Genomic DNA, 12,621 nt, shown 5'->3' with positions numbered 1-12,621 from the left:
CAGAAACATGGAGAATGACAAAGAAAACATTGCAGAAAATCCAGACTTTCATCAAAATCTGTCTGAGGCGCATCTTCAAAATCAGGTGGCCAGATAAAATCAGTAATAAGGAACTGTGGCAGAGAGGGAGCCAGGAGCCAGTAGAGAGCCAGATCAGGAGACGGAAGTGGGGATGGATTGGTCACACCCTGCGCAAACCAGCAGCTACCATCACACGACAGGCCCTGACATGGAACCCACAGGGAAAGCGGAAAAGAGGAAGGCCCAGAAACAGCTGGAGGCGGGACTCTGAGGCGGAGTTGAAGAGGCAGGGTACCAGCTGGGGAGAGGTGGAAAAGAAAGCCCAGAGCCGTGATGGATGGAGAAGAGTCGTTGATGGCCTTTGCTCTGCAAGAGATTCAACGACATAAGTCAAGTAAGTCAAGTCCACCAAATTTCAGTCAGGGCGAGACCCTGTTGCTTGTAGGCCTCTCCAGGTCTCGGTCTAAGCATTAGACTACCAGGTGTTGGGCAAAGCTGAACATTGGACCCATCAGAGAAGATGACCTTAGTCCAGTCCTCTACGTTCCTTATGGTATTTTGCAAACCTCAGCCTGGCACTTCTTTGCTTCTCATTGATGAAGGGCTTTTTTCTAGCTTTGCCCAACTTCAGCCCTGCCCCTAGGAGCCGGTTTCGAACCGTCCTCACCGTGCACTTCACCCCAGCTGCCGTTTGCCATTCTTTTTGTAGGCCACTTGATCCTTGCCATCCTGCGGTTGTTGTGTGACATTCGAATGAGTTGGCGGCAGTCATCCCGGTCAGTGGCGAGTTGTTTTCGCCCTCTGTCGGTCTGTAGCTTTGTTGTTCCCAATGTCTGCTGCTTGACCTTGTTCTTATGAACCGTCGTCTTTGACATTTTAAGGATGGAAGCAACCTGATGCTCACTGTGTCCCTCTGCCAGTAACGCCATCATTGAAACCTTTTCTTTTCAACTCTTTTGGCATGGTCAATAGTTTTTTTTTATACCATTTACTTTAGAGGTACGATTAGCACTGTTTTTGCCATCCAGCTGGTCATATTGCAAGAGGATAGTGATGACCACAGCAGTGGTTTTTATACTTTTCCTTGTTAAATAAGATTCAGTTCATGTGATCACCTAAGCAGTACCTAAGTAGAATGAGGTGTGCCTGTGTTGGAATTTAACAGACATTGGAATGGAATGGCTGCCATGTAGAGATGCTGACTTAAGAATTATTTGGAGTGGCTGTATATACTGTATATGAGTATTTTATTAGATAGAATAAAACTGGTATGTAACACAGTAGTACAATGTGCAGAGCCCTGCACAAGTAATGGAACAGATAACACCTCTTTGGGCCTCATGTTGACAGACACCAATAGCAAACTCCAAAATGCAAAGCCTAGAATCAATATTAGACATTGACAGCTCTCTTCTGCCTTCACAAATGATGTGAGGGAACACACCTAACTTACCAGAAACACCTGTCAAGCCAGTTGTCCCATTACTTTTGGGTACCCTACAGCACAGGGACTATGCATAAAAAGTGTTGTTTTAATGGTGAAACCAACATGTACATAACATAAACACCATCAAATAAAAGATGAGATTATCTAGTAGTAACTGTTTGATTTAAGTGTTTGCAGGAGATTTAAGTGACTCTGGAATCAAACAGATGCTAAATTACAGTAGATCTCTTTATATTATTCATGTTACTAAATGACCAAAAAATACAATAAACCAGTCGCACTGCGTCCCTCATTAAATTAATGTATAATTAGCTTTTTACTGCAGAGTAGCTGAGTGAGACAAGGGGAGAGCTGTGGTTCAGTTTAGCATGCAGCATAGAGTCTTAAGACAAATGGGAATTAAATTATAGTCATCATCACACAACAAGAGCAACAACAGCAGGATCATTGAGAAGCATCAAAGTAAGAAGAATACCTTAATTGTGCATTCTAACAAAAAAGGAAGACGAGAGCAGAATATTCAAAAGGCACATTTACATGCTTACACATTATGAAATGGCATAACATTATGTCCTATTATTAAAAGAGACCTTACTATTCTGTTGACAATAGAGCCACACATGCAATCAAATGAGGAGTAACCTTGCGTTATAGGCCTCTAGGCTTACTTGTGTCATCAGACACATGACTGGTGACCAAACTAGCTCAGGAATAACAGTTTCGCAGTCCTGACTGCTGTAACACAGAAGTTGCATATATGGCCTGTTCGCAGATGCCTGCTAGGACATATAGGAAATAGTGAGACACTACTGTACATCACTTCTACAATTTGGTGACTAGACATTTTAGGGTGGTTTTTGTGGTGTATTGAAATACGTAATGACGTATGTATTGGTTATAAACCACTAAGAGTTCTACCTCTGTTTAAAAGTGTCATGTTAAACCAATAAGAGTATTTGTTTTGATGCTCTCTATGGTAACTGGTTGAGACAGTTTGGGAACCAAGCTGTTCAAGTAAAGGCGGTTAGTGGTAACAAAGGGACTTAAGATGATAGAACTGTATCGTAGCTCAGAGGTGAGAATAAAATGGACCATTGAATTTAAGGCAAAGCTGACTTGGAGTTATTGATATTGAGAACTCGCATCTGAGGACGCAACAGTTTCCCTGACACATCAAGCCAATCCCTGGACTAAATCTTGAGTCTCCATGAAAGAGTTGTTCTTTAGAATTGCATACATGCCCTGGAGAGTCAGCCAGTGAGCCAGTCAGTTGTCGCCTTCATCCCCATAGTCATCCCGCACGTTCATTTGAGAACATACATGTACACAGACTCCAAAGCAGAGCAGAAGGACAAGCACAGAATGGCTGAACGCCAACACAGACACAGCAAACAGGTAGAGAGACTTCCTGCAGTAGTCCTGTGGCTGGTGGAACGGTTGAATGAAGTTGGGCTGATACACAGAGAACACCCAGTAGTTACCCAAGATGAACCACACAAAAAGGAACAAGCTGAGGACAATGTGGACATAGTACTTGTCGGCATTCTGTCGCCATGGATACTCATCATCGTCATCGTCGCCAATGATGATAGACTTGGAGATTAATGACCTCATGCGGGCTGTGTCGTACAGGAGGAGCATCACCTGTAGGGGTCAAGATTCAGATTAAGGTCAATACAACTGCAGTCCTTAATTGGCCACAACATTCCTATCTGTAACCATGATCCCTAACCTAATCCTAAACAGTGTGGAGAACTAATTGTTGGGAAAAGCATCATTACATGAATGTACTGTTACTATCACCCTTACATGACCAGTTTCCACACTACACCAAAGCTATGTGTAATCAACAGCATGGGTATTCCTAGGTTATCATCAGAACTCAAAATGACTGGCCTTTAAACGAAGATTAGTCTGTGTACCTTTAGGCTGCCCACAACTCCACCCACAAGCAAGTAGAGAGGAATCATTGGCTGAATAGGACAATCATCGATAGACTTCACGCCTGCAAGGGAAATAGTCTCCACAGTCTATAGGGCCTAGTATGTTTGCTAAGTGGACCAAGAATGAATACTTCAATCCTAAGATGGATCATGAACAAATAATTGTCATGCTATTTGATGGACTGTGATTTGACTGTCTTACCTACAAATGCCATTGTGAGGGGTAAGGCCAGGAAGGCGAAAAGTCCAACCACAAAGTAGACTAGAAAAAAAATGGTTAAAATCAGTTAAGAAAAAACATAAACCTGCCATTTCCATTCCTTTCCATTCCAACTTCCTAATAACCCACCACTTCCATTATCACCTCCACCCCAGAGACACACTCTCTATTACTCAGGAGCCATAATCTATTGATGAGGAAAGTACAGATCCACAAAAGTACAGATCCACAAAAGTCAAATGGTCAGCAGTTCCTGGAGAACCTCATGACTTTTGTACCAACCCACCCCTACTACTAACAATAATACCTCCAACAATAATAAAAACATTATGTAGTGTATGGAACCTTTCGTAGTGGACAATAGCTCACTGTGCTGAAACTAAAAGGACATTTAGAAAAGAAAATAGAGAGGCGTGTGAGGTGTGTGTGTGTGTGTGTGTGTGTGTGTGTGTGTGTGTGTGTGTGTGTGTGTGTGTGTGTGTGTGTGTGTGTGTGTGTGCGCGCGTGTGTGTGTGTGTGTGTGTGTGTGTGTGTGTGTGTGTGTGTGTGTGTGTGTGTGTGTGTGCAGATGAACAACGTACTCACCATTACTAGCCATCTTTGATAAACATCGATGACATGCCTTCTCGACACCTGCGGCCATCGTAAATTCTGCATAGGTCACATATTGCACCCTCTTTAGTCAATGGACAAAAAGCTTCCTAATGGCTGTAATGACTATGCAATGAACACTGTTTTGGTGCTTTCTAAATAGTGTCCTATCCAACATTCGGTTTGCAAATATGTTACAAACATGCAGAAACAGAAAAGCTAATGTCCAATACTCCATGTCCATTTTGGGGGTTATTATATCATTATTATTATTAGGGAGGATGATGTTGTTTGGGACTTCCAACTGAATTTCGCCGCGGCAGCCAAGCAGATATCCAACAAACGTACGCCCTGCTCCTTTACATGCATCTTAATTGCTTGCAATGCACATATTCAACATTAGAAAGTGAATACATCCAAGGGCAATACATAATTGCAATTTACCACGGCGCACAGATTTACCTTACCGGTGAGCATGCAGTGCCAAATGTATTGTACCAAACACCGAGGAGACAAACTATTTCTCAAACATAGTTCTAAATTGTAGTCCATAATCCAAAACAGTAGGCTGCTCGTTTACATGGGCTACTGTACCTTTTCCGTGTATTGTGTTGAATTCAACGAGTTCGAAGCGCTAAAAAACGAACGCGCAAATGCTTCACATGCGCATCTTCTGTCTGACTACTATGCACTGCACAGTATTATGTCCGCCACAGCAATGTTATCTCTTTCAATTATGGTTTCAAGAGAGGAGGGTGAAATGCAGCACTGACCGCATTTATGCGAAAATATATATATATAGAACGATATATTATTATTATTATAAATGACCAGCCACTGCAACTTCCCGTCCCCAATTCAAACGGTTGAGTGAGTAAACTTTTTCATAAATGATATATCAACATATTGCGTTTATGATGGTTTTCAGTGAGTTCTGTGTTCCGCTCGCATATACCCAATGCCCAATCAAAACCAGTTATGTAACATAATTCATTAATTAGTTTGTTGAATGAAAGAAGAATGCATTCACACTTCTCTGGGGAAAACTTCAATGCAACGGTATGATGCTCAACCCTTGTGTGGTGTTCGGGTCAACCGGACCCGTTTTACATTTTTACTTGGTGAGAAATGGTACAAGAATACATTTGATCAATATGAAACTCCATGGCCTTGGCTTATTTTCTATGAAAAACATGTAAAAGTGAAAAAATAAAAAATAAAATAAATACACAATACCCCAACACATTTATGTCCTTCATAAGATCTTCGGGTCATTTAGGCCCGGATGCACAGAGACACACAGAAACATACACACACTCACACTGACACTCACTCACTCACTCACTCACACACCTCTGCTCTAGCTTTCCCGTGCCAAGAAGCCGTCTGCTCTCGCATTTTTACATTTTCTTGCACTGTACGTATGATGTATGTACTTTATGCAGCAACTGCAAAAAGTACATTTGAGGTACACGCACTGTCACATTCTGTGCTTCATGTGTTGTGTAGACAGGCATACTCATGCACACACAATTGTAGCCAGTGGTATTTCAGAATTATTTGGGATTTTTCAGACATAATACTGTATTTCGACAGTGACAGTGAAAACAGTGTACATTCCGTTCGTGTTTTGTGATTCAGCATTTGCAGACATTTTTGAGAGATGTATTTCATAGCTATTGGCAAAAACAATCTTAGTTTGGTTCTTTCATTTCTATTCTTGTTCATCACCTGTATTTTCTTTACAGCTTTGATTATAATTAGATAAATGTGAAATTCAATTGAGAATATAAATTCAAAATAATTAACAGCAATGAAAACATTGTTTCATTAACATTTTTCCTAGATAAGTATGATTTATGACACCCAGGTCTTTATTATAGTGGATTTTGCATTTTCAAAGTTAGGGGCATCATGTGCGTAAAAACGCTTCTACTCATCATGCTGTCGTTCGGCCCCACCTATTCCCAGGGGTCTGACACTTTGTGGGTTGTTACTAAGTATCCTCTGCTCCAGCCTCTCCAAAGGGAAGCCCCCTAGATCCACTAGAACAAAAGATATGCACTTTTGAATGTGTACACAGTACCTATTGTGCATTATTGGGTACAGTACCTGTTTGTGCCCACAGGAGGCGCCCTTTAATATTATGGGCTATTTTGGGGCTTTCTTGCGCCCTGAGTATACCCCCTTGTACGGGTCACCCTTGGGACTAGGAGCACTGTGTCAAGACAAGTGCTTTTAAAACCCCAATGATGTCCCGGGTCAACTGGACCCGAACACTACGAAAGGGTCCAAAAAGTGAACATCACACAAGGGTTAACTTTACCAATTCATTCATAAAATGGAAAATTCACTGTAAGATAATGAATGTTTTTGTCCCACGTGGTTCAGCCGCAGTTTTGTATCATTGATTCTGATAAGCAGTGTACACTAGTTGGTTTGTAAGTTGCAACTAAGGGAATATTGAGATACTATAAAGGCTGTGTCTTTGTGGTGTGTGGTGTATGTCTCTTGTATGCATCATAATACTGCCTAAATAGACCACCTGTTTCCTCTCCTGTATTTGTACTGAGATGAACAAGGGGGATGCCATGTTGTGGAGGCCAGTGTCATATACAGTCATGTGAAAAAGAAAATAGGACACCTCATGAAATATTTAGTTCTTTTTTTAAGAAGGATGGACATATCAATATTTCACCTTCTTTCATTCCTATTGAGGGAAAAGCTGGTATTTACCTCAATTAGATGTTTCCTTTAACTGCAGGGAGGCTGTGGCTCAGGAGTTTAATGATCACAACGTCGGCGGTTCGATCCCCAGCTCCATGTGTTGAAGTGTCCTTGGGCAAGACACTGAACCCCAAATTGCTCGCAATGAGCGGGCCAGCGCCTTGCATGGTAGCTTGCCATGTAGCTGACCATGGCCTCTCATTCACACACACATCTCCAGACGTCCTGGTGTTTGTCTAGGTGTTCTCTGGCAAACTTGAATCTTGCCCAGATGGTTTTTTTTTAGAGCAAGGGTTTCCTCCTTGCACACCTGGCATGAAAATCAAACTTGGGCAGTCTCTTTCCGATGGTAGATGCATGTACTTTGACATCAACTGTGACAAGAGCTACCTGTAGGTCCTGTGATGACATTTTAGGATTGTTGGAGACTTCTTTAAACATCTTACAGTCTGCTCATGGGCTGAACTTGCTTAGACGGCCTGACCTGACCATGTTGGCAGTTGCTTTAAGTGTTCTCCACTCCACTTCGGAGGAAGCATATGCTGGTCCACGGCCCTCCCTGGTTTGGCTGAGGGGGTGGAGCAACTACCAAGACAGCTTTCCAAGGCAGACTCAGACAGTAATATAAGGAAGGAGGATAGAGGTCATTCGCCGGCTCGCTCTGCCTGTCTCCTGCTGGGGCTCCGGTTTTGTTGCTGGGGGGCCGGGTGGGGGGGCTTCTTGTTCGTCTCTCCGGTGCCCCGGTCTTGCCTCACTCCTCATTGGCGTATAGGTGTAATATCAAGTAGTATAGTAGTCATTGTTGTATTGTGTTGTACTGTATTATATGTTGTATTATATTGTGTTATTATCTGTGTTATTGTATTGTTTTATTATAGGCAAGTTTATCTGTATAGCACATTTCATACAATAGGGGCAATTCAAAGTGCTTTACATACATTCAAAAAAAATACAGCAAGAGGAGCATATAAAAATTACAATGAATAAAAGCAAATATAAGAAGTAAATAGAAAACCATTTAATAAGATAATATAAAAAGACATTGATAGAAGTATTTGTGTTTAATCATAACTGCTGCAAAACATTAAGGTTTTTAGCTTAGATTTAAATATTTTGAGGGTTTGAATCAGAATCAGAATCAGAATCAGAAGACTTTATTGCCATGACATGTAAACATGTTAGGAATTTGGTTTGGGACAATGGAGCACGGTTTACAGCAGGACAGGTGCAAGACAGGACAAGACAGAAATCAAACAGTGCAAACCCCTTTGGGCCTGTTTGATTTCTTCAGGGAGTTTGTTACAAGAGCATGCGGCAGGTGACTGAAAGCTGCTGCACCTTTATTTGTTTTCACTCTTGGAATGATTAGCTGATTAGTCTCAGCTGACTTTAGGGGCCTTGCTGGAATATAGGGTTTTCACTAATAATGGGGATTAAATTTTTTTTTTTTTAAAAGGTTCTCCACTTGTAAATTATTATTATTATTATTATTATTATTATTATTATTATTATTATTATTATTATATAATTATTATCCAGACAGTGGAATGTCCGGTGGAATTGTTTGGAGATCCACTCACCACTCCAACAATCAAGAGCAAAACAAACTAAGGTCATGTTCTCACATGAAAATCCGAATCATAACACGGAGCAAGTGGATGAGATTGCAACATTGTTGCATAAATTATTTCTCTGATTTGCGTTCTCACAGCCCTTTGTGTAAACGAAGTAACATACGCAATCGAAGCAACAGACGTGGTAGTTGATTGGTCAGAAAAATAGAAAATTGCCTGTTCGTCCCGCTCTTATCCAGATCAACACGCATGCGCTGTTGTTTTCCTATGGACAGCCTCGAGCAGCGTTCTCACCAAAAGCAAAGCGAAGCAAAGTGATGGATGCGTCGTTTCTAATCGGAGCGAAACCACCCTTTTCAAGCGGAGCATCCGTCGGTTGTTTGCTCCGGGAGTGACTTTGAATGCGCGTTCTCACAGCTCCAAACGACGCAGAGCAAAGCAAATTTTATCCTCAACTCCAATTCCAAGTCAAGCAAATGTTCTAGTGAGAACACACCCTAAACGCTACAGAGAGTCGCTACAGAGAGTCGTGAGAACAGCCCAGAAGATCACCGGCGCCCCCCTCCCCTCTCTGGAAGAGCTGTACAACACACGCTGTCTCAGGAAGGCCTCCAAGATCTCCAGAGACCCAACCCACCCTGGGTACGAACACTTTACCCGGCTGCCCTCGAAAAGGCGGTACAGGACCATGGCCGCAAGGACAAACAGACTGAAGAACAGCTTCTACCCCAGGGCCATCCAGGCCCTGAACACAGCAAAGACCTAGGTTCTGGGCCCTGGACAGTCTGGACGGATTGATGGCAGCTGCTGGACTGAAAAAATCAGGTGTAGTGCTGAGGCACAAATATGTACATTTCAAGCCTGCAAACTGCGACACTTTAAATGAATGTGCAATAACACTATGTGCAATATGACAACCCTAGTCGTCTATCTGTACAGTATAGTATAGTGGATAGTGTACATAGCCTTTATTTATGTAAACCTGCTCCTTCCCTTCTTGTGTTTTTTTTTTCTTTCCTAACACCAGGGGAGCCACCCCTCCTAAATTTCGTTGTTTGGTACCTGTACTGTAGCAATGACAATAAAGACCATTCATTCATTCATTCATTCATTCATTCATAAATGTCTGAGGTTTAAATAAGACAGGCTCCTCCAAAATCCTCTCTAACAATGTTCTAATTATTTGTACCTGATGTGGTGCACTTGATTCTAATTTTAAGCATTTTAAGTAGTAATAAATGTGTGTGGGGGGGGGGGGTCCTAACTTTTTCCTCAAAAGAAAATGATTCTATTAATTACATTTGACAAATCATGTTATATTCTCTCCATCTCATAATATTGTTCAAATGAAGATCAAATGTCCATATGTTAAACGGTTTTCATGGGGTGTCCTATCGTTTTCACATGACTGTATTTTATGACTCTGCTGGAAGACATTGCCTACTAGGAATTTGCTCTCTCTATCTGGTGCAGTTTAAGGAGAGGAAACGAGATGAAGCTTGTATTGAGGTAAGATACTGTAAGTGCTTTAGGGGGTATCCCATACTCACACGCCTCCCGCCCAACCTGGATCCATACCAGTTCGCCTACAGAGCCCACAGGTCCACAGAGGACGCCATCGCGACGACTCTCCACGCCACTCTATCCCACCTGGAGAGGGGAAACAGCTACGCGAGACTGCTCTTCGTGGACTTCAGCTCCGCCTTCAACACCATCCTTCCAGACAGGCTAGTGACCAAACTACTAGACCTGGGTCTAGCACACTCTATATGTGCGTGGATCAAGGACTTCCTGACCGACCGCCCCCAGAGGGTGCGGGTGGGCCCCCACACCTCCACAGCCCTCAGACTCAGCACTGGGTCCCCCCAGGGCTGCGTGCTAAGCCCCATCCTCTACAACCTTTACACCTACGACTTCACCCCCGTCCACCCCAGCAACTCCATCGTAAAGTTTGCAGACGACACCACCGTGGTGGGATGTATCTCGGGGGGGGACGAGGCGGCGTACAGGGATGAGGTAGAGCAACTGAGCAAGCTGTGCAAGGTTAACAACCTGCTGCTGAACAAGTCAAAGACCCAGGAAATCATCGTAGACTTCAGGAGGAAAAAGTCCGAGATCCAGCCCCTGCTCATCGACGGAGAGAGCGTGGAGAGAGTCTCAACCATCCGATTCCTGGGGACGCACATGCGGGATGACCTGACCTGGAAGGACAACACAAAAGGCACCATCAAGAGGGCACAACAGCGGCTATACACCCTGAGATGCCTCAGGAAGGAACACAGCAAGCAGGAGATACTGGTGACCTTTTACCGCGGCGCAGTGGAGAGCATCCTCACCTACGGCATCTGCAACTGGTTCTCCAGCTGCACAACAGCGGAGAGAAATGCGCTACAGAGAGTCGTGAGAACAGCACAGAAGATCACCGGCGCCCCCCTCCCCTCTCTGGAAGAGCTGTACAACACACGCTGTCTCAGGAAGGCCTCCAAGATCTCCAGGGACCCGACCCACCCTGGGTACGTACACTTTACCAGGCTGCCCTCGAAAAGGCGGTTCAGGACCCTGGCCGCTAAGACTAACAGACTGAAGAACAGCTTCTACCACAGGGCCGTCCAGGCCCTGAACACAGCAAAGACCTAAGTTCTGGGCCCTGGACAGTCTGGACGGATTGTATGGCAGCTGCTAGACTGAAAAAATCAGGTGTAGTGCTGAGGCACAAACATGTACATTTCAAGCCTGCAAACTGTGACACTTTAAATAACGTGAAACAATACTATTGTGCAATATGACAACCCTAGTCGTCTATCTGTACAGTATAGTACAGTGGATTGTGTACATAGCCTTTATTTATGTAAACCAGCTCCTTCCCTTCTTGTGATTTATTTTTTTTAAGTTTTTTTTCTTTTCTTCCCTTTCCTAACACCAGGGGAGCCACCCCTCCTAAATTTCGTTGTTTGGTACCTGTACTGTAGCAATGACAATAAAGTCCATTCATTCATTCATATTACCGGCAATACAAAATAAATGAGCTTTTGTTTCACTGACACTGAATGAGGCAATGTGTCCTGAATGTTGTCCCCCCTCTCTCTCTCGCCCATCCTTCCTGTCAATCTCTACTGTCTCTATCCCAATAAAGCAGAAATGTCCTTTATGACATATTGTTTTAAAAAACACACACAAAAAACTAGTGTTTTCTAAGTTCTACAAACCAGTGATTCAATTCATTGAATTCAAAGTTGGCACAAAGAAGTTGATGATGGAGTTCATGATGGGTTTGGTTAAAATATATTTGGTCATTGTACAACAAAGAGTACAGAGTTCAAAGTCATAATCTAATTTCAAAACTCCAGGTGACATTTGATTCAACAAATTAATAAAAGTGCATTTTTGGTACCCTGAAGGTCAAACAAGCAAAGTAACGCCGGTGTGTGTGTGTCTCTGTGTGTGTGTATGCCTGTGTTTGTGTTTTAATCTTGAAGACTCATCTTTATGTTGCACCTGTTGCACAGAAGAAATGGAAACCGTGTTATAGTTCTATGGATTTGAATAAAAGCTGTCTTGCTAAAAACACTTTAAAAAGTGTGGTCCGTAAAACTTTCAGGTACCAATATGCCACAGAACAACTACAAGTTCCATCCATCCATCATTTGTAATGTTTACATCAATGCTTCAAAATATATTAAGCAAAACATTTGGGTTACATTTTTTCAGAGTGATTTTTCCCCAGGTATTCATCTTACATTTGTAAGTATTACACAAATCTCCCATGAGGTCCCATGAATCAAGTTATACTGTACGCTTGAACTGTTTCCCTTGCAACATTTCCATTATTCCATATTTTCTTATGGACCGTTTCCTATTACACAGCTGTTACTGTTCTTCTTGCTCTAAGATCCTTACATTGAAGTCCTCTCTCCCCTTCAGTTCATGTGCTTTGGTCATCACCACTGTGAGTAGCACCATTGTGACCATAGAAGATCGACACTACACACTAAAACCTCCTCCCCTGTCCAAGGTGGTCCTCTATACTATGAGGTCTTCCTCCCTCTCGTGGTCCAGCAGGGAATAGCGGTCTTGGAGGGAGTGGGTGGATGGGCCTCG

At 42.9% G+C, this 12,621-nt stretch overlaps 2 protein-coding genes across 2 annotated transcripts in view; both read right to left on the bottom strand.

The window, feature by feature from the left end:
* Window positions 1-2,734: 2,734 nt before the first annotated feature.
* LOC308154099 (transmembrane protein 272-like) lies at window positions 2,735-4,897 on the bottom strand (the record flags this gene model as incomplete). The annotated part of the gene is made up of 5 exons (XM_080527277.1): window positions 4,817-4,897; window positions 4,217-4,282; window positions 3,614-3,673; window positions 3,391-3,473; window positions 2,735-3,112 (listed from the first exon to the last, which is right to left on the bottom strand). Exons 2-5 carry the CDS (start codon window positions 4,272-4,274, stop codon window positions 2,735-2,737), a joined length of 579 nt encoding a protein of 192 aa, XP_080383403.1. The 5' UTR covers window positions 4,275-4,282; window positions 4,817-4,897.
* A 6,901-nt stretch (window positions 4,898-11,798) lies between these two features.
* atp7b (ATPase copper transporting beta) overlaps window positions 11,799-12,621 on the bottom strand; it is a 16,262-nt gene continuing 15,439 nt past the window's right edge. The window contains exon 21 of the mRNA XM_080526412.1: window positions 11,799-12,621. This exon is cut by the window's right edge and continues 199 nt beyond it. Coding sequence (XP_080382538.1) covers window positions 12,544-12,621 — 78 coding nt within the window. The 3' untranslated portion in view covers window positions 11,799-12,543.

The sequence above is a fragment of the Nansenia antarctica genome (genome assembly GCF_963989245.1).
Source record: "Nansenia antarctica genome assembly, chromosome: 3".
NCBI classification, from domain to species: Eukaryota; Metazoa; Chordata; class Actinopteri; order Argentiniformes; family Microstomatidae; genus Nansenia; species Nansenia antarctica.
This window is presented reverse-complemented; position numbering and strand designations above follow the sequence as displayed.